The sequence below is a fragment of the Molossus molossus genome, unplaced genomic scaffold, assembly GCF_014108415.1.
Source record: "Molossus molossus isolate mMolMol1 unplaced genomic scaffold, mMolMol1.p scaffold_m16_p_9, whole genome shotgun sequence".
Lineage (NCBI taxonomy): Eukaryota > Metazoa > Chordata > Mammalia > Chiroptera > Molossidae > Molossus > Molossus molossus.
Genome location: NW_023425403.1, coordinates 58,359,385 through 58,382,192, shown reverse-complemented (window position 1 = coordinate 58,382,192; position 22,808 = coordinate 58,359,385). Strand labels below are relative to the sequence as shown.

General features: G+C 41.1%; 1 protein-coding gene across 1 annotated transcript; it reads left to right on the top strand.

Annotated features, from left to right (window-relative positions):
• Positions 1–356: 356 nt before the first annotated feature.
• LOC118622387 (translation machinery-associated protein 7-like) lies at positions 357–581 on the top strand. Its single transcript, XM_036249794.1, has one exon. The coding sequence runs from the start codon at positions 357–359 to the stop codon at positions 579–581; it is 225 nt and encodes a 74-aa protein (XP_036105687.1).
• Positions 582–22,808: the final 22,227 nt, after the last annotated feature.

Here is a 22,808-nt window from a genome sequence, read left to right as displayed (position 1 = left end):
GTACATTCTTTGGGTTGGGAGAAATGCGTAATGACCTGGATCCATCCTCACAGTATCTTCTAGACTCCAGAGTATTTTCACTGCTCTAAGAGCCCCTGTGTTCCACCTGTTCATGTTTTCAGAAGGTAAGCTTCATGATGGCATGTACGTCTTTTCCACTAATAGATCTTCAGTGGTCCCCACAATGGCATATGTGTAATAGGGGATTAACACATGTTTGTTGAAAACATGTAAAAATGAATGAAGGTAAAGTTTTAAGCTAGAACAAAATGATAACAACAACAACAACAACAACAACAACAAAAAAGCCACCTGGCAGGGTCTGGGGAAGGGGCGGCAGGTGCCATGCAGGTGCCATGCTGGGCTGCGAAGGTGGCAAGAAGTCCCTGAAGCAGCCCAAGCAGCAGGCCAAGTTGATGGACGAGGAAGGCGAAGCATTTGAGCAGAAGCAGACGGAAGAGCAGAAGAAATCTGAACTAAAAGCCGAGGCCACGGGGAAGGGCCCCCAGGCCACAGGTGGAATTAAGAAATCTGCCAAAGAGCGAGCTGTTCCTCGTGCCTGGGGCAAGGGTGATCCTTAATTCCACTGTTTGAACATCTGGATTCCCTGCCCTCACATCTCTTGCCACCTATGTAGAATGAAATGTTTTCCTGGCTGTTGTATATTTAAGAATAAACTTTTGTAAAATAATAATAATGATGATAATAATAATAATAATCATGCAGTGACTCACCCCTTCAGTTCCTCTCGCTCTGCCGTTTCAGCCTGAGCTGTGAGGTCAGAGTAAACCCTCCCAGAAGCCTGCCCAAGTGTGTTCTTCAGTCTTTGTTCTGTTCGGAATTCTGTTCCAGCTGGAATGAAACCAACTCATTTGGAAAACAAATAAATAGCCTTATATCTGTGTTAAGAGCACACAGAAAAATACTAAAAAGTAGAAAAAAAGAACTATTATCAAGAAGATCACTCATCACAACATATGTTAAATATAAAATATATTAAACTTCCATAACAAAAGATAAGATTCACGTATTAAATTTTATATACATACATATTCTGAAAAACATAACACAGAAAATATAAAAATAAACTGACGAACAAAGAAATATAAGACAAATAGAAAGAGCCCAAAATAGTAAAATGACAACCAGATGAAAAGGGAAAATAAACAGCAAGGGACAAAGTGGGCTACTTTAAATTGATTTTTTAAAGTACAATTCATTATGAAAATATAATAGCCAGGAATATTTATGAGCCAGACAAAAGTATTAAAAGATATCAAGTAAAATAGTCAGAAACACAATAAGAAATTGGCAAAGAACAGTTAGAACATGTTAATAATTTTTCTGTTCTTTGCATGTGTTAAATAGACAAATGTTGTAGAGAAAAATCAAATAATGTAATTAATATATTTTATTTACTCAACATTTATAAAAATTATGTTATCTTCTAATGTCTATTATACATTTAAACATTGATCATAGCATGTGTCTCAAAAAAAGAGCTCAATAACTTCCCTGGACCATATTTTCTGACAAGACCAATAGAATTAAAGGGATAACAAAAAGTTCAATGTAAAAACTAAAGCCATGTGGAAATCAGAAATACTCCCTAAGTAATCCTTCAGTAGCAGAGAAAATTAAAACTGAATAGAGATTGTTAGGAGATAACAGTGCAAACATCACACACCATAATATATGGGATGCAACCTAGATTATGCTAGAAGAAAATGTTGTAAGTTTTAAAAAATTTTATCTATAAATAAGAAAAGATTCAAATAGGTAATCCAATCTGCTCCAGAAGTAAAACAGACATAGCAAACCTTAATGAAAACTTGAGTAAGAAACTAATAAAGATAGAACAGAAATTAATGAATGAAACCAGAAAACCTATAAAATAAATATAGTAATTCAAAACCAGATTTTTTTTTTTTATCCTCACCCGAGGATATTTTTCCATTTTTTGTACAGATAGAGTGGGAGGGAGAGAGAGGAAGGGAGAGAGAGAGAGAGAGAAACATCGATGTGAAAGGGACACATCGAGTGGCTGCCACCTGCACGACCAACCAGGGCCAGGGACAAACTGCAACCGAGGTACATGCCCTTAGCGGGAACCAAACCCAGGTCTCTCTGTACTGCAGGCCGACGCTCTAACCACTGAGCCAAACTGGCCAGGGCCAAAACCTGATTTTTAAAAATGATATATTACTCGGCCAGTGTGGCTCAGTGATAGACCGTTGACCCATGCACCAAGAGGTCGCCAGTTTGATTCATGGTCAGGGCATTTGCCCAGATTGTGGGCCAAATCCCCAATGGGGGACATGCAGGAGGCAGCCCATCGATGTTCTCTCATCAGTGTTACTCTCTTTCTCTCCCTCTCTCTAAAATCCATGAAGAAAAAAAAAAGAGAAATATTAACAGCGACAAATCTTTGGCAAGGTTAAGAGAAAGAGAGAAAACATACAAATATTCAGTGTTAAATAGAGAACAGGAAGGGGAGACATGCAGGTAACAGTGAGAACACAGAGCCTCCTAACTGAGCGAGACTGATGACCTCAGCTTGACCCCTTCACACCTGTGATCCCAGGGAGCCTGCCTAGCCTCCTGGTGCCTCAGACCACTCTCTCCTCCCCACAGTGCATTGCTGTTGTAAAAGTACCCGGAATGGGATTTTAAAGAAAATCTACGTGCGTTTGTTAAATAAACAAAAAATATGAAGAGGAGATTTTCAAACTAAAACAATACTATGCAGAAACAAACAAACAAACAAAAACACCCAAAATAGTACTATGCACAGCCATATGATAATTTTGAAACTTAGCTGAAATGAATGAATTTCTAGGAAAATATATTTACCAAATATAACATAAGAAGAGGCAGAAAACTTGAGCTTCAGAAAACACTAAAAACATTCTAATAGAAATATACTTCTGTTGGTTTAAAAAAATTATTCATTCATCTGTTTAACAAATATTGATTAATTTCCTATTATGTACATCCTACTACTTTTATTCTAGTAAAGATGACATTTTTTATACCCATTTTTTAAAATGTCAAAACTAATCTGTACCTTTTCTTTTAAAAGAGGAAGGAGAAGAAGAAGGAGAAGGAGGAGGAGGAGGAGGAGGAAGAGGAGAAGAAGGAGAAGAAGGAGAAAGAAGGAGGGGGGAGGGAACCAATCAACTGGTCAAGATAAAAAGCCAATGGCTTCATCTCTTCTCCTCAGTCCCCCATTTTTGCTCTATATCTTTTAAAATGTTTATCTACCTACCTACCTACCTACCTACCTACCTACCCACCCACCTACCTACCTATTTCTGTCTGTCTAATTTATATGTGCATGTGTCTGTATTCAGCTTCCATAGGATAAGATTATCCATTTTCTCTGATACTTGTTTCTTTCACTTTATGTATGTCCCTCCATGTCAGCACATAGTATTTTAATTACGCAAGTTTTATTCTCTTCAAAACAAGGTGAGTGGTTGAACAGATAGCAAGGCAAATGTAATGCCGTGTCACTCACCCCTACCATTTGAAGAAGAGTGATCCAGGGCCAAGCTTTCTTAGATTATTTTAAAATTGTGAGTTTTCTCAGCTTTCTACAGTTGCTGCTGGTTCATTCCTATCATGTTGTCCTCCTGTATTTTGTGTTGTGGAAGCTTTTAAAATTTTTCTTTTATGTTTGCTGTTCTTAAACTTTATCAGGATGTATCTAGGTGCGAATGTGTTTTTCCTTCATCCTGTTTTGTCCTTGTTGGGCCATTATATAAGAAACTTCAGCTGTGGAAAATATGCTTCAATCATTTCTCTTACTGTTTCTCTTCACTAACATTTTTGTTCTCTATTTGAAAAAAATCTCTATTAGACAGTTAAATATCTTGCAAGACAATTTTTTATTTGTTTATATGTGTATTTAATTTTTCTTTTAGATCTGGGAGATTGTTTGACTCTATTTGCTGGCTGAATGGTCTCCACAGTGACAGAGAGCCCTCATCTAGATAAGCAGCTTGGTATTTCAATAAATTTTTGTTTTTCCAATCCTATTCTAATTACCAATACCTCCTTCTTTTCTATGAGTGCTATTTTCTTTTTCTCTTCCTCCCCTTTCCCCCTCCTCCTTCTTCTAATTGTAGCCAAATCTAATTTTATGGGTGCAATTTCCTCTCTAATCTCTCAGGATCAAATTAAATTAGTATTAGTATTAGTACTCCTGTTTCCTCTCAGGTGAGCTGTTTCATTTGGTCACTGCTATCATTATCTTCCAGTCTGGTATTTTCCTTCTGTCTCGGGTGGCCCTTGGTTTGGTTCATTTTTATGAATGAAGGCCCAGGTTGATTGACATAGGCGGTGATTTTGGCTTTCCTCTGTAGTACGCACATCTGTTTCCTGAGCAGACCTCTTCCTTGAATGGCTAACTACAGGCCCCATATAAGTGGGTGAGGCATCAACAGCAGGAAGAACAAGCAGCAGACATCCTGGGGACCTCCTCCTTCCCCACGCCCCTCCCGGGCTGAGTGCCAAAGCGGGGCAGTTGTTCCCTGAGAGCTGATAACACAGCACAGAGATGTCCTAGCTTACTTGCTTGGTCCATTGACTTCTTCGTTGTCTCAGATTTTTCACAGCAGCTCAAAGCCAAGAGGACTTTCTAACAGTCCTCTTCATAAGTAGCTAGGTCTAAGCAACTTATTAACTATTTATATACTAACAACTTAGTAGCTGTTTGAAAACTAATGCATATAAATTACAAGAGAAAATATTTCTCTTTTATGCTCCAGTAAGCCCCATTAGTTAGGAAGTGGGCTTTGGGGGACTGCACGATGCCTCTGATCATGCATTCCGATCTGATACCCTTTGCCACATTTTCTGTTCCACCTTGATTACCCAGTGGCACTTGTTTTGCATCATAGCAGTTGCTAAAGATCTTGCTTCTCAAAGATATGATATCATGGAAAGGAATGTAGTACACTCTCAAGTTGAAGCTATGAACTGCCTAACGCGAGCATTCTCGTGGTGTCTGTTAGCTTTGCAGGATGGCTGTGTTTACCCTGAAATTTTAAAACACATTAACCTTATGCGTACACCATGCGTCCTGGGGCTCCTTGCTGTATACTTCAGATCAGAGTTTTAGTAATTTCCCTTTTGGTGGCCTTGCTGACTCTTCTTTCTCATGTTCGCGTGAAGGTCTGTGGTTACTTCAGCTCTGATGTGTTTCTTTTAAGCCTCAAATACCTCACTGGGAAATTTGTTTTCTTTACAAACAGTGTCTGGGCTTTATCTTTGGGAGGAGAGTTTTCTCTGACTTGTATCTTTATACTCTATTTTGGAATAAGTAACTGGAGACTGATGGAGACCCACCTCCCTTCCCCAGTTCTAAATCACTTTGATTTTTGGCTCCTGGCGAAGTCTTTATGTTCTGGACTCTGAGTTCAATGCTTTCCCTAGAGTCACTTGGAAAATTTTCAACATATCTGTTCCTCTGCAGTGTCTGCTTTTTTCTTTTCCAGTACTGTTATGTTGTTATGTAAGTATTTATCGCTACCTTTTTTTAAACGAAAATTTAGAAAAAAGAAACAGAGTCATCTTCAAAGTGCCACATTGAATTCTAATGGGATTGAACAGCACTTTTAATTCTTCAAATGTTATTTGAATCAGAACAGTAGATTTTGAATCATATTGAATCTTTTTGTAGTTCACATTTTATTCTGTTTCAGTTATTATTTAGCATGACTTGAATTCTAAATCATAAAAAATAGATAATCTCCACAGTTTCTGCATTTAAAGTAAGATTTTTGAGGTTCCAAGTTAGCCAAGAACACAATATATTCAGGAGTCAGGGAGAAGAAACAGTGAAAAACACTCTTTTCTGTCATAAGGATAACCAACGCAGAACCACACAGCATACTCTTCCTCTCACATGAGCTCAGTTGCCAAAGGAGAACAGAAAACCACCTCCCACCCCATGCCACATACACATGAACAAAACAGCAAGAATTCCCATCTCATCTGATGGCTGAGCCCCACCTTTGTGAAGAAAGCAGTATGTTTCACTAGTCAAGAGGTAAAAACTCGGCATATACTTTTTGGGAAAATGTGAGAGACATTAAAAAGATACAATAGAAGCTCCTCAAATTACTGCAATAAAAATCAAGGAAAAGGGGGGTCATGTAGACATAGAATGTGGCTTTGCCTGGCAAAGTGTTTACAAATTATTGACAGCTTTATACTTTACCATGTATGTGCTTTTCTGAGCTAAAGACATTTTACCATAGATGGAGTACTTTCCAAATTCCTCATCCTAATATCTCATAGAAACAGGATATCAGGATAGTCTCCATTTTATGTTGTAGCACTTTTACATTGTAGTAAACATGCTGAGAAGTAAGTTACCTACAGGCCTATTTCTGGGAATTTATAATTAGCTGTCAGAAAGGATTGTTTTCTCACCCCCTTTCCCCCTCCTTTGTGGATTTTGGGTTCCTCTTCCACTGCCAACGCCGTAAGGAGTAAATGTTCTAGGGAAATCTCCTATACTCTGATAATTTCAAACTTGCACACTGGGGATTTCCAATGATACACCTGTATCTTGATGTCGTTCCATTAATAGATAGATCTGAATTTCCAAAGGCATTCTGAACACATGTGCAGACACTGTAAACTCACCCTGTTCTAATTGACCAACTGTCCTTCCACTGCCTTTCATAGCCACTGATGACATTAGTCTATGTCACATTCTAGGTGGGAACGTCGATGTCTTCTTCCTCACTTCAGTCCCTCACCCAGCCTGACCTGTGTCACCGAGTCTGGGCGCTGTCCCCACTCCACTTGTTTGCTTTCTTTGTTTATGGCTCATTACTTGCCTTTTCCAAGAAAGAACTGCGTGGTTTCCTCCTCATTTAAATGTCTACAGCTTCAGTTCTAGACCAGTTATCCTTTTGCTATGCTTTTGAAGGCAAGGTTCTTCTTTCTTATGAATTTGCTAAGCAAAATACTGTTCTCAGACTCATATACTGTGATCCCTCTAGTCACATTCCCAATGGGTTTGTTTTCCCCGACCCTCTATACAATTCATCAAAGACAACTTCATTCATACCTATGACTTCAGCTATCAAATTGTTACTATTATTAGCTCAAACCTCTTTCCGTAGCTTCAGACTTATATATTCAACCCCCTATAGGCATCTTTACTTCAGTGCCCCATAACTGTTTCTAATTCAGTATGTTCAGAGCTGAATTCTTTATCCCTTGCCCTTAATTGATCTCTCTTGCAATAGAATACTAATTGATTTCTTTTTCTTCAATGTAATCCTCTCTAATTTATCTTCCATCCTGTCAACAGAATGATCCTACTAAAACCAAAATCTAATCATCTCTCACTCATGATTAAAAATCTTTAGTTTTCCCATTACAGTCAAAATTCATTTAAAACCTCTGTGCAGCTCTTCACAGCTCTCTCTTAACCCGCTTCTCAAGTCTTTGTTCTCTTCCACTTGAACCTTCCAACCACGCAATGGAGTTGACATTTTTCTTTTGGTGTGCAGTTCTATTAGTTTTGACACATGTATATATTCCTGTGATCACCACCACAGTCAGGATATGAAACAGTTTCATCATGCCCAGAAACTCCATTGGGCTCTCCCTTTATAGTGACACCCTCCCCCATCCTTAGCCCTTGGCAATTACTAATCTATTATTTTTTTCTTTTTTCTTTATGGCTTTTAGAGAGAGAGGAAGGAAGAGGGAGAGAGAGAAACATTGATGAGAGAGAACATCCATTGGTCGCCTCCTGCATGCCCCCCAATGGGGATCTGGCCCACAACCTGGGCATGTGCCCTGACCAGTAATTGAACCTGTGACCTCTTGGGGCATGGGTCAATGCTGAACCACTGAGCCACACTGGCCAGGCATATTCTTTAATACTGTAAGTTTATCTTTTCAATAATGTCATGCACATGTAATAATACCTTGTGAGATTGGTTAATTTCACTCACCATGCGCCTTTAAGATTGATTCCAAATTATTGTGTGTTTCAGATTTTTTCCTTTTTATTGCTGAGTTATAGTCTGTTTTCTAAGGTATGACAATTTGCTTATTCATTTACCTGTTGAGGGACATTCAGTTGTATCCAGTTTGGGGCAATTATGAGAACAGCTGCTATACACATTCAGTTTTTTGTGTGAATATATTTTTATTCCGCTAGGGTAAATGCCCAGGAGTAGAATTGTTCAGTCGCATGATAAGGGTATATTTAACTTTATAAGACCATACAAAACTATTTTCCAGAGTGAATGCCTATATATTTTTAAAATTGATTCTGATGTTGTCTTAGTCTGTTTGGGCTGTTATAACAAATGCCATAGCCTGGGTGGCTTATAAGCAACCCAGATTTATTTCTCACTTTTCTGGAAGCTGGAAGTCCAAGATCAAGGTGCTGGCAGATTTAATGTCCGGCGAGGCCCCACTTCCTGGTTCACAGACTGTCTTCTCACTGTGTTCTTACCTGGGGAAAGGATGAGGAAGAGCTCTCTAGGATCTTTCTTGTAAGGGCACTAATTCCATTTATGGGGGCAGCACCCTCATGACCTACTCACCTCCCAAACGGCCCGTCTTCTAATACCCTTATAGCTGAGGTTATGTTTCATCATACACATTTTGGTGCAGAGGTTTACAAACATTCATTCTACAGTAGATGCCAACAAGGTTGTGTATAGACCATGACCATGTATAATCATTTCCATGTTAGTTTCCCATATAAACTAGAAGCCACCTAAAAACAAAGACTGCGTGTGTTCATTTTTGTAATCTCTCTATCCCCAGTGAGAGCATTTTTGCATTATCTTCAGATAGAGCAGGGGGAAGAGAGAGAGAGAAACATTGATGTGAGAGAGACACAGCCACTGGCTGCCATCCACGTGACATGGGGGGGGGGGTGACAAACTGTAACCGAGGTACCTGCCCTTAGCGGAACAGAACCGGGACTCTCTGGTCCACAGGCCAGCGCTCTGAGCCAAACTGGCCAGGGCCACACAGATAACTTTTAACACTCTGTTCCTCCATAGAACAAAATTATGTTTAGTGATGGTCATGTAATAATCAAGAAATAATAGTTTTCTTGATTTGTTCCTTAGTTACAAAACAAGTAGCTAAGATAGTACATTTCTATTGAAAAATATTTTCCAACCTTGGTAAACTATTTTATGAACTAAAATTTGTACTTACTGAACCAAAATATTTCATCTCACAGTTGGTTCAGTGCCCCATTGTTTTAGATGTTAGCATAAATAAATGCTGAAAGTGGTCAACTTAAAAGATTGAAATAACTCAAGCTGTGTTTCTTTGTCTTTACAGTCACTGTTTTATTACTTTAAAAAAATATGTTCTTATTGATTTTAGAGAGGGAGAGGGGGATAGAAACACCACCCAGAAACATGCATGGGCTGCCTCTTGCATGCCCCCTACAGGGAATCGACGCTGCAACCCCGCATGTGCCCTGAGGGGATACCTGGGACATCTCTGTGCATGGGACAAAGCTCAACCAACTAAGCCACAGCGGCCGGATTGTCCTATTACTTTTTATTTAGAATCTAAGGTTTAATGCACAAATGTGCATTACCACAGGGGTTGGAGAAGCACCTGGAACTTGAACTGGTCCACAGCATTAGGCTCCTCCCCTCCAAAGGAGGGCAGGTGGTTGAGTCCTGTGCAGGGGCCCGCTGTATAACCTGGTGATCTCTGGATTGACTTTCGTGTGCATTGCGATGTTTATTAAATGACAAAAACCACAGATGTATTCACTGAAGTTTACATATCTGTTTTAGTTTCCGAGGGCTGTAGTAACAAATTACCGCAGGTCCTTGCAAACAACAGAATTTTATTATCTTAAAGCAAGGCCGATTCCCTCTGAGGGCTATGAGGCCTCCCTCCCAGCTCTGGTGGTGGCTGGCAATCCGCCCCGTCTCCAGGCGCCTCGCCCCTGTTTCCCTTCTGCTCCTGTGAAGACACCGGCCACACTGGAGTAAGGGCTCCCCATTCTTCAACATGACCTCATCTTCGCTTGATTACATGGGCAAAGACGCTCTTTCCAAATCAAGTTACAGGGCTTAAGCTTTGGATATAAAGTGTTTGAGGGACATAGTTCAACACACAAAAACTCTACCGTGACTGGCGTGACTATTCAGAACGTAGATCAATAAATGTTTTTACGTGTGCGGAGGAGTATTTTATCACTGTGTTTACAATGATTAGCTTATGCTGATAATAAAAGCAGGTCAATTTTAGTTGGTTTTGTTATTGTGTTTAAATTCTTTACTGCCTGCACCCTGGGCAGCACCCCCAGCCCAGCCCTAGGGAGCCTCTGACTCAAACCTCCTGGGCAGGTTGGTGATAGTGCTTGGAATTCCTGGTCCAGCTCCTTTTGCCTTGGGCCATGTTTCCACCAGTGGTAGAACACCACTAAGGGAAATAATGACCTATTGTTACCACAGTCCTTGAGCCTCTGGAAATGTAGGCCACACTTCTTCCTGGACCGTGAATTTTACTTGATGGTAAGCAATTTTAATATTAACATAAATACAGTATTAAGCAGGTGGTGCATTTTATATGTACTTTAAAAATTACATAGGAGACAACAAAATAGACCATAATCCCAGGCACCTGAAGTTACTTTCCTGTGTCATTATTTTAAAAAATAAACACATTAAACTGAGATAGAGTGGAGAGGGTCCATTTTAAACAAATAAGACATGTCATATTTCTGAGTCTGACTTCATCACTTATTTGCTCTAAATCTCATATGGCAATAGAAATCATGCCACCTCCTTGTTATCTCAGTAAATGGTTTGTAAACACCAAACAGCGAATGGGTTTGAGTAAACAGGATAGTATGGGGAAAGAGCCTTGGTTCCCAGAGGGATGTTGTTTTCCAAGTGCTCAGAGCAGGTGGGCAATCTCTTCCTGCAAGAGCCAGGTAATAAATATTTTAGGCTTTGTGAGTCAGACTTCTCTGTCCTAACTGCTCAACTATGCCATTGTAGCCTGAAAACATCCACAAACAACACACAAACAAATGAGTGTGGCTGTGTTCCAGTACAATTTTGCAAAAACGGGCGTGGGCCAGATTTGGCTCGTGGGCTGCAGTTTGCCAACCTCTGACTTAGAGGAAAAAATAATTGGGAGAACAGAGTAAGCACTGATAGAATGAAGGAGAAGGCGCTAAAGTTTTGTATGCATTAATTTTCTGTCTTGATGGAAAATTTGAGATTTTTTTATACTTTCACAAAGCAAACTGACTTAGTGTTCAAACTTCATGTCAATGATATCACTAGTTTTGATGGTTCAAGGACTCGCTATCTGTTCTCTGGATATTGAGATATTACATGGAGATAAGGGATGAGGGATGGAAGGAGAGGGGTGAGGGAAAGGACCCCCGTTGCCTTGTCCTCACCATATCTCACTCCCATGATAACCCAGAGAGCCTCTAAACCAGTGGTTTTCAAACTGTCAGGTCCTGAGTATTTGCAGGTCATTAAATCAATTTAGCGGGTCGTGACCTGCACTTGAAAAATAGATCTGGTTCAGCTACATCAGTTCAGCATGGAAAATAACAAAGCCCATCATTTATATATAACATGTAGTATTTTGTGAATTTTTGTTGTACACTTGAACATATATGGGTGCTGGGTTGCCACACTTAATTAGAAAGAACTATCACTAGCAAAAGAAAGTTGTTCCTGTGAAGTTAAAGCTTTGAAAAGAACATAGTCAAGTCACTATGTTATATGTTGGTATAGTCATTGTGAGAAATAAGGAAGCAAATTAATCTAGAAAGATTTTGCACATAGACTTCTTCCCAGGGGCTTCTTAACTTCTTTAAAGTCCCAACTAGAATTTGGGAATAGGCACTATGTGTGTAGGTTATGTGAAAAAAAGAGAAAGAGAAGAAAGATGCTAAATTCCAATTAGCAAGTCCATTTTTAACAGATGCCTTTATCTCCAAACAAAATGCTTCTGTGTGAGTGGCTAGACTTGTTGTGATGGCAGGCACAGTCTCCTTCTACCTGTGAGTTGAGGTAAAGGTGACTTCAGGGGAAGTGAGAAGCAGCAACGTCAAACCCTTTCTTCCTCACGATGGTGGAAGGATTGGTTTTGATCTCATCGTTTCACTGTCTTCTGGCCCCCTGCCAAAACACATGTGCAGCTCTGGGCACGGGCACAGAGAACTTGGAGGACATAGAGTCAGCCAGACTAGAAGCTGCCTCCCGTAGGCTTTCTCCCCACAGCAGAATGTCTCCCTCCTAGCTCTTGATGGAGGGTCACTTGTGCAAAACCTAGATATTTGCTTCCTCTGACTGGATGGCGGTTGGGACTCTATAAGCATCAGACAACCTCTTGACACTAGCATGACTCAGGAGAAGCCAGAGGAGGGTTGATCTAAACAGCAGTTGGTGGTGGCCACAGGTGATCAGTGCTAAAGGCAGGGAAATATAAACACCGAGAAATACACTGCACAGTCCCGTGAACTCAGCTCAAAACCAATTAATAATGTTGAGGCAAGGGATGATTTATCAAGAACAAACCAGGGGACAGAAAAACATCTCCTGCTTTTGCATAGTTTGATGCATTCTCCTTAGAAGGGTCTCTCTGGGGGCAGCTCAAACTAAAAACAACAGAAGGCAGGAAACGCTCTGGTCTGGTGTTAGGCACCTATCTCTTGCCTTCATGGCTAAACCCTGGCGTCTGCAATCTGTCCAGGAGCCTCGCCCCATTAGCACCAGGCTGCAGAGCGACTCTCGCCTGCTGGGACTGGGAACTGTGCTGGCGGCAGAACCTGCCATTCCAAGTTTGTGTCCACACTGCTGGCGGATCTCAGCACAGGAGGAGAAATGTCTTGTCCCAAGCAGGGCACCAGGATGGCATAGCATTATATAGAAGTTTTAATTGCATTCTCTTTCAATATCATCAATTAATGACGCATAGACCGCTCAATGTGAAGTGATATGCCTTCTGCTTTTCAGGAACCTCTGGGGAGAGGAGGGAAGAGGCTAGACATGAACTTCAAATGATATAAATGAAAATTATACATATATACTTAGCTAGATAAATTGAAGATCAAAACATCCAGTGGTGTTTTTATTAATGTATTTTATTTTTAAGTATCAATGACTATTTATGATATAGTCATTATTAAAATAGATGTTTATTAAAATAAAGAAAGATAGACCAATATAATGAACACTTGTGTCCTCAGCACCCAGGTTTGCTGTACATTATTATCAGCATTTTGCTGTGTCGCTTCTGATATTTTTTAAAGAAGTCACATATTCAGTTCTATAGAGGCCCATCTTACTTCTTACCATCCTTTCTAAAAGGTTCTGGGCAGGATCCATGTTGTACAGCGGCGACATTGAACAGCCGACACACCCTCCCTCTGAAGGTGAAGGTGAAACGCAGAGGTCACACTGCGGGTGAGCATGGGCTTCTGCACACACAGTGTGGGGTGGGCTAGGGGGGTGAATTTCTATCTAATGTCCATTCTGCATCTGCCTTCTCTTTGGTTTTGTGACAGAGAAGATGTATTTGCTACTGCAAGACTATATCCTCTCTGGAAGGTGCATCCTAACCCGGGGTTGCCAAGAGCCCTGGCGGCCTCCGTCACCTACCGTAATACAAGGTTGACACCAACTTGGTCGATTATGGAGGGACTGTCCGCGTTTCCGTGAAAAGGCAACTTTTCTAGTAATGGCCACTGAGCTATTTCTGATTGCATGGGTGAATGTCCCCCGTTCTGAGGCAGGGATTTGCACCCTGCTATTAGTAAAACTTCTACAAGTGTGCCCCCCCCGCCCCCCCCACTCCCTCTGCCACATTCATGGCAGAAGAAAATGGAAACTGAGGCCTGTCCGGGGGCAGGGTGAGATTTCTCTCTAATTTGCAGTGAGAGATGAAACACATTCTGGATGAGTTAGTCTTTTTAAAAATAGATTATTTTTTATTGAATGTATCGGGGTTACATTGTTGCTATGTTTTGTAGGTGAAAGGACTGTGCCAACAGCGTAGTGTCAATCTTTGTGAAACGACCTGCTGCAGCATTTGGGTTGTTCCGGGGCTGCTTTGACTGCAGAGGTGCAGGGGATTGGACCCACTGCCTTGGAACCATGCAGCCCTGTGCCCTGAGCACCTGAACTGTTCACAAACCAAGTCCAAGTGGAACTGGGGACCCTGCTCCCATTCGCTCCCTGTTTTCCTGGCTGTCATTTTCAGGGAAATCTAGGTCAAGTGAGGAAGATCTCCGACAATTTGCAGGAACACGTCGACATGAGCTCTGGCAGGGACCAGGCACCTTCTCACAGCCAACGAACGCAGTGTCGGGGAGTTTCTGCGCCGAGGACGACTGCCGAGCACATCCTTCTCTGCCCCCCCCCACCCCTCCGTGCAGTAAAAGCAAATTAGTGGAAAGCATTTAAAGAATGCTTTGCAATCTTTCATTTGAGGTTGAGAACACAGGTGTGTCTGGTGGAAGCAATATGGGGATTCTGAAAAGACAGAAAAGTTCAATTCTAAGGACTTTGACTTTTGTTCATATCTCATAAAAGAAGTCACTGGGAGGCTATTTAAATGTGTAAAGCTACGAAGGCTTTGGGGACACATCGGTTGTAGAAGGGTTAAAGAGCAAATCGTGCCCAGAGCCTGACACCTGCCAGCCCTCCTTCTGGAATGCTCTTGTTCCAGATAGCTGCATGCCTTGCCCTGGATTTTTCTCTTGGTTTCCTGTTTAAATGTCACCTTATCTATGGAGCCTTCCCTGACCACCCTAAGTAAAACCTCCCAATCCATCTCCTATATCCTGCTTGTTTTGAATCATAGCCCTTACTACCACCTGCCACGTTGTATTACTGTTATTTGTTTGTCTTCTGTTTACTCCTTCCAGCATGTCAGTTCCATGGAAACAGGTACTTGATATATTTTATCTGGAGCTTTATTCCCAGCTCTGGAATGGTATCTAGCATAGACAGAACAAGCTCTTATTAATTATTTGCTATAAGAATGACACATTGAATAAATTTAAAACACAAAATTCCTAGACTCTGAAAATAAACTCTGAAGTTTATTTTCCGGGGTTGGGGGTGGGGTCTGTCCTTGTTTGTGTTGTATCTAAATAACTTATTTATATCTCTTTCAAAGGGGATGTATATTGTCTCAAAAAATGTACAGGGAATAAGGTAAACATAGGTAATGAGATCAGAGCCAAGTAAAGAGCAAGGGTGGCTTCAGTCTTCCAGGCAGAAAACACATATTCTAGAAAACGCATTCGGACGTGGTGTAAGACAGGCGTAGGAAGTGGAGGCGTCCCAGGGCGGTGGCTCTCCGGCTGAATCCCTGTGCAAAGCGCATGTTTCACCTTCTCAACCAAGGGCTCCACCATGACAGCAAAACAAGGACCTCTCCCATGCACACACAAGGTTGAGAAAATAGATAGGGTTTTCTCTGTTTAGAAAGTTTCCCAATAATTTGTTCTTAAATCTTTGACACATGCTACTGCTTATCTGCCAGGAAGTGCTTAAGCTGATAAGAAAAAGAGTGAATAAGTCCCAAACCCTTAGCAGAACACAGCTGGACTTTCATGGAGAGCTGTGCTCATACTTGTGAATTTGTATCACATGCTTTCAATGTTGACATATGTTTAAGCACCATAAAGGAAAATGCTACTTTAGAAAATAGTTATATATCAATATTTTATTATGTTTCATAACTTTCTGATGTTTCACTCCCCAAATAATTTCAAGAACCCCTGTTATGACATAATGGCTTCATTGGATAGTCAAAAACAAAAACTGAGGTATTTTTCCAAGACAATTTATGCCCAGAAATGTATTCTTGGAAATAAATAGGGGTTGGTTTTCCGAGATTTTTTAATCTGTGTGCGTGAAGATCAGTTCTCGTTGATCAAACTGCCTCCAGATAAGTGTTCAGTGCGTCAGTGGATGTTGGCATTCTGTCACACCCTAAAATGTCAGCCACAACTTTTACCTTTTCAATACAGAAGTCCAGATTTGCCCCAGTGAATTTGGTCCAACATCTTTTATATCTGTCTTCAAAAGGCTCAGTTTGCTCCAGGAGATTTGTAATGAGCCAGTTGCAAGTATTCAGCAAATGGCAAATTACAGAAAGGTAAACAAATGTATGTAGAAAGCATGATGGTCCCCTACAGATTTACATGGATTTGTGTAAACCTCCTCCTTTCCCCCTTCTCCTCCCTCTCACCGGGTTCTGAGACACTGCCCCAGGTATTGATTCCGAGTGGACTCCCGCAAACGTAACCAACACCAAGGGCAGATCCAACCCGTGCTGGGCTTCCTCTCAATGACGGACTTCGGGGCGCCTTTCCCAGTGCACTTTCTTAACCCTTCCCTTCATTTTCGCCTGTTGACACAGATCTGGGCTCCAGATCTTAATCTGCTATTTTTTCAGAGAGTTGCTTAAGTTTCCCCTTTTGCCTAAACGTAGCCGAGCTGCCCTGGCCTGGCCGATGGCAGTGATACTGCGTCATTTGCTGCAGTTCCAGACGTTTTACTGCAGAATGTCCACGTTTCCCGAGCCCCGCAGTAAACATCACCTTTTCCCCAGTCGACCTGCTGCTGTGCTGAAAACACACCCACCCCTTCCTGCTCGGATTACAAACTTAGACTTGACTGTGGGCCAAGTTCCTTTTCACACAGGAGTAATATCTCTGCCTCACACTTGGTTTTCCATGGGCAGCTGGGGCTAAGACTGGCTTAGACAATACCTAAGTCTTTTTATCCTCTGGGCCTCAGAGAACCACAGGACATTTATTTTGATTTAGTATAATTTAATGTGAAGAAAGCAATTGGAAGGTCATTTTTCAGGTGTCCCATCTGCAAAAATTTGCTGGTTCCCTATCCAATCACATGTCCCTCTTTTCAAGCAGACTGTCTGAGATCCGACTTAAATTTGCTCACCCCTCACTTGCTCTGGGGTGCCCATATAGCCTCTGAACGCGCCACATTTGAGGCTGCTGCAGGTTTGTCCTGGAGCGAGCTTTATCACACAGCTGGATTAGTCTAGCTCTTGGAAGCGTGAGAAAAGCCCAGTGCTAGCAAGTGAGTTAGGCCATGACACACATTAGGAAATAGATTAGGAAATTTGTGTACCATAAAAACAAATCAAAGAACTGAAGCTGCTGGGTTAGGCTTAAGGGTTCTGGGAACAGGGTCAAATTATCTTCCATATTCACTGGACTTGATGTAGTTTAAACGAAGGAATCTTCTTTGCTTTCTAAGCAAAACTTTCAAACTGCGCTATTCTTTTGGTGCTGACCTGCTCCCCCATGGACATCACTGGACAGGAGGCAGGGGCAGTTTTCTGGAGCCACCGTCCTCTGCTGTGCTTTGCTTGCTTTCAAGAGCACCTGCTGGCTGGCGACCTTCTTCGCAGCAGCAAGCCTGTCTCTGAACCTCTGTTCTTCCCCGGTGCACCTGAGCGTGCAGCGCTCGTCCCTGGAAAATCACACAACTATGTCAGGTGATGTCACTGCGACTGGTGGTGTCCAAACAGCTGGGTGTGGGTGCTGCTGTGCGGGGAGAGGTCCTCTTCCAGCCTCTGGGAAGCTGCCTTTCTCGTTCTTCTCAGGGGTCATTTTAAACATTTGGTTTCCTCTAACTTCCCAGCCTATCCCTTCCCCACACTGAGCAGCTGACCTTGACTTAGACTTCAAAGAAAACAGAAATCACCAGGACAAACCCCTCAACTTGCAGGTCACTTGTGCAACTTAATTCCATCTGTTTACATCTCTCTTTTAGGCTCCTTTCAGAGGAACAGTGATTTCTCTGTTGTGGACTGAATGCTTATGTCTCCCCAATTCATGTGTTGAAGCCCTAACCTTCCATGTGCTGGTATTAGGGGTTGGCATCTGTGGGAGGTGGACCTAGATTAGGAGCCCCCATGATGGGATTAGAGGCTTTGTATGAAAAGCAAGAGACAGCTCAGCTCTGTCTCCGTCATATGAGGACACTGCATGAGGGTGGCCCTCTGCAGCCCCGAAGAGAGTTCCCACCAGACCCCGATCATCTCAGATTTCCAGCTTCCAGAACTGTGGGAAATAAATGTCTGTTGGTTGAGTTGACCAGTCTGTGGTGTTTTGTGACTGTAGCCCAAGCTCACTAAGACATTCTGTTACTCTTCCAAGAAACATTAAACACTGCCTTGTTCTTCATCAACTAATCCATCACCTCCCCCCATCTCGTGTCACTCACTTCAGTCTTTTCTGTCACTACCTTAAAAAGGCAAAAACAAAACTTCTATATTCCTTCAATGCTAAATATTCTTGGCAGCCTTCATCTGTTTTCTCTGCACTGCTCTTCTGCTATTTATCACATGTTCTCCAAACATGTTTTTCTCTGCTCCGTACTTCATTATCATTGTCATGCTGATGTTTATCATTTCACACTCATTCAAAAAATTTATCGGCATGCACTTTACGTCAAAAACTAGGTTGGATCTTGAAGGATAGAACAGAGAAAACTACAGCTGTAGTGTACCCATCAGTCTCAGAAACTATGTTGCTGATTTATGGGATTGCTTATTTCTAAGCATCAAAACTCGGGAACTTGTATCTTCCCTGCCGCACGCACAGTGAGTGCCTGGTATGTCATAGGGCTGAGTAAATAACTTTTGAATGAATGACTGAAGTTTTCTCCAGGAGGTTACAGTGCAGTAGACACAAGTAACAGATCTTACCACAACTGTGCATGTAATGTGACCTGACAAATGTCTTCAGGGTGTGCTGTGCCAGAAATCCCTCCCGACTGACTGGTGGGGAAGTTTTCCTTAAGCTGTGTCTTAGAGGAAGAAAGGAATGGGTCAGGTGAAGGAGGAAAGGGGTCGGGGTGGGAACATTCTAGGCAGAGAAACCAAAAGAAAGCTCAGTGGTGAAGGGCTGGGAACAAGCTTGACGTATTCAGGGAGATTCTAGCAGGAGAGATTTTCAGAGGACAAGATAGACCAGGTGTGGACTGGTGGGAGAGGCCTTTACAAAGGTGAGTTCAAGCTTTGTAGCTCATGACTCCAGGGAGCCATGGAGAGAGGAGGTTCCAAATGGCATTTATGAAAATCTTGATTGCAGTGCAGAGTGTATTGGGATGGGGCAAGATTGGAGCAGGAAGACCTTTCTAGTGACTCAGGTGATGAATAAGGAAGGCTGACCACTGGCAGATGGTGGGGTTGGAGAGACAACCACATGTTCACTCTGCTTTGAGGCTCGAGCGATGAATGTGCTCATGGGGTGGGGGAGGGGGAGACATCTGTCAAGTTCTCCTTGGTTTTAGAACAGGTTTAACTTTGTAAACAACTGATTCTATGTTATTTATCTCTCTAGTTTCCTCAAAAACCATCTGCTGTGCTATAGAGGAACAGGTGACCAGTTTTCATAAGCAGTGAGGAGCTTGTGTGAGGGCAGAGAGCAGGAGGAGGAGGAGCCAGGGGGCCTCCCCTTTGTCCAGGTTGCCTGTGTTCTGGTTTCCAGGCCTCGGCTCACACGGGCTGAGGGCTGTTTCTCAACCCCATTCTATTGTCCTTCTCCTTAGCTGGCCTGTCTCCCAGATTCAGGCAGTGGGCTGATAGGCAGTCCTGATTTTCTGTGTTGTGTTTTTATCCTTTTCTCTATGTTCATAGGTATTCTAATAGGAAATTGGAAGTGTCTGAATCAGGCACTATTTGAAAGATACTATTTTTATCCTGAAGCAGCCTGTGCTTAAAATAACTGTTTTGGGGAGAAAAGTAACTTTTTGGAAGAAAAAAAAGAGTAACTAAAATGAACTGCGTGGTACTCAGAACTTTCAAGGCAGTGTGTGTGCATGTGTACACGTGTGTGCACGTGTGTGTGTATGTGTGCATTAAGAGTGGCCACGTGTAAAAACAATGGGGTGTTCTGGAAAAGGCATAGAATTTAGAAGCATGCAATCTGAGTTTTGTCAGCTGTATGAACTTAGTCATTCTTTAAGCACTCTGGACTTCATTTTCATCACCTGGAAAATAAGATTCATAAACCATTAGTCCTGGATTTTTTTTTTTTTTTTTTAAGGAATAAATGAGATAACTATTATATGGTAAGCGTTTAGTTCAGTGAATGCTGCTAATAATAGGATATATGTATGATTACAGAAAAAGCTCTTCTCTCCCCCAACCCCCCCAAACAAATCAAATGCATTGTTACAATATAAACCTCTTTTTTATGTTCTTTATGGGTTTATTATAAAGAAGCAATTTTGAATTTTTTTTCAAATTAAAGGTGTTTCTCTGGTTTTGTTGTTCCAAATTAAAAAAAAAAAATCCTGTTCTTTAGATAGATACATAGTAATCAGCCATGATTATTTATACGAAGAAAAGTAAATATGTTATTGAAATTTACCTAAAAAGATGACACTATAAATCGATACTTTGGAACACAATTTGAATATATATGTTTTATTTGTGGCATGCTACATTTTAAGCAGAAAATTTTTAAGATTTTGCATGTCTTGCAGCCAAAAGGAGGATGGTGGTGGTGTGGCTGACATCTTTGTTCAGACGCCACAACGGATGCCGTTGTTTTCCGAAAGCTTCCGCTCAGCGCTCTGGAGTGTGGCCTGGCCCTCAATGCTATTTCACAGTGTGCCCTTTGGCTCGTGCAGAGTATGAACCGATCAACACAAACCCATATCCATTGTTGGAAATACATGTTCATTCACATGGGATTAGTGGTAATGGTTGGTCAGGCTCTTGCCAAGGTAACCAGAAGACCACACATTGCCTTAGTAGTCATGATCTGGAAAGCCAAGTAAATTCTACTTTGTAGATTCATTTAAGGCTTTAAATCTATAGAGAAATAAATGGAAATTGTGAACTACAATGGAACTCAAGTGCAATTAGTTACAGCAAATATATTAGTTATAGTGAGCCCATAACTGCATTTTTCCATTGTCTATGCCCCCATCCCCCAGTGAGGAATCAAAAAAGTATTGAGGGCCTCCAGGACATAGGCCACTCTAGTTGACTCTGTCTGCTGCTCTAGAACCATCTATGGTAGAAAAAGAGCTGATTCAACACTTGAAGACAATTCTACTTGGAGTAGATAGCTCTGGTGCACTCCCCTCTCTCTGGATCATGTCATTCAGCATCACTGTTTCTGAGACCTAGTGGTACAGGCTCCTTTCTACTTAACCTCTAGCATGATTTTTTGTACATCACAAGTAACATTACATTATAGATCCCTGTTTTCCAGTTAATCACATACCATCTTAGCTCTTCACTATCACAAGTCTTTCCTTGGCCTCCAGACCCTCTCTTATGTGGGCACAGTATTATGTCTACCTTCTCTTTTCACACCTTTGCTTCACAAGTCAAGCAAGGCTCCTTATATAGGTCCTGCAGCTTCAGCTTTCATATCTTTACACTCAAGGAATCTTGCTATAGAATGCCCATCTTCATGCTTTGAAGTCTCATCCCATCTTTAAATCCCAGTTCCACAGGGACCCTCTCACCCAGAAGTCAGCTCTCCCTGTTGCAGAACCACGTACCTTTAGCCTACATATCTTTTATGGCACTGACTGTTTCCCAGCTGCAGGGTCATCATTCACGGATGTGTTTTTGCACCCCTTCTGGGCTGTAAACTATCAAGGACATAGCCAAGTCTTGGTCACATTTTAATACCTTTCTGAATTCGTCATTATGTTCTGCCCTCAGTAGATGCTCAATGGCACTTGCTAAAGAGACAGAAGGTTGAATCTTCTGTTCTCACCTTGGTTTAATTGCTCACATCGTATATATGTCTATAAAACAGTGCCAACAAAAGCAAGAACAAGTCACACCAATGTATGCCTCCCCCAATCCATTCCACCCCACTCCCCAAAAATCTAAGCTTTCATAAAGCTTATTTTCCAAGAAGGAGAAAGGCATGTAATGAACTATAGACATAATAAATATGTTACAATATAGTATGTTAAGATATGATAAATGCAGTAAAAACAAGACAAAAATAAAGCCAAGAGAGAGAATAGACAAGGTGTCAGGGGGTGATGAGTCTGCAGTTTTAAATTGTGTGGTCAGGTTGAGACAGTCAAACAGTTGAGAGAGAGACAGAGAGAGATTAGCCAGGTTTATATTTAATGTTACAATTGTTCAGGGATATAACGAAAAATAATTTCTATTTGGAAAGTAATTTATAAATAAGCCTTGTTGGGTTTTGAACATAATTTAACTATCTTTTTGTGTGTGTAGCCCTACATTATAACTCTTCCAGAGATAATGAAGAAATTAATTGAATAATGTAGTACAGTTTTTATTATAAAAGAGAGATTTATAAATCCTACATAAAAGGCTTTGAATCTATCTTAATTTTCAAGCAAGGATCCAACTATCTAATATTTATCTACTGTATGTATCTGAATGAATTCTTTTTTTAGTCATTTTTCTTACCCATTATCTCATCCATCTGGATGTTGTTTTTCTATTCTAATTTTTCGTTTTGTTTTATTTAGTTATCTAACTGCTTATTCGCTTTGTGGTAACTAATTTTCACTTTAGAAAATAACGTTTATATGAATTGCATTGCATGTCAACACAGCTTTTTAGTTAGAAGTATAAAAAGTTGATTTTCAAAACATATAATCACATATGTACATATAATCACTAATGACTGCTAATTTTCATTCAGATAATTTTAGATTCATGTGCAATTGAAAAAAAATAATATAAAGAGACCACATGTATAGCCTTTACCTAGATTCCTCCAAGGGGGACTTTATGAGGAACCACAGTATAAT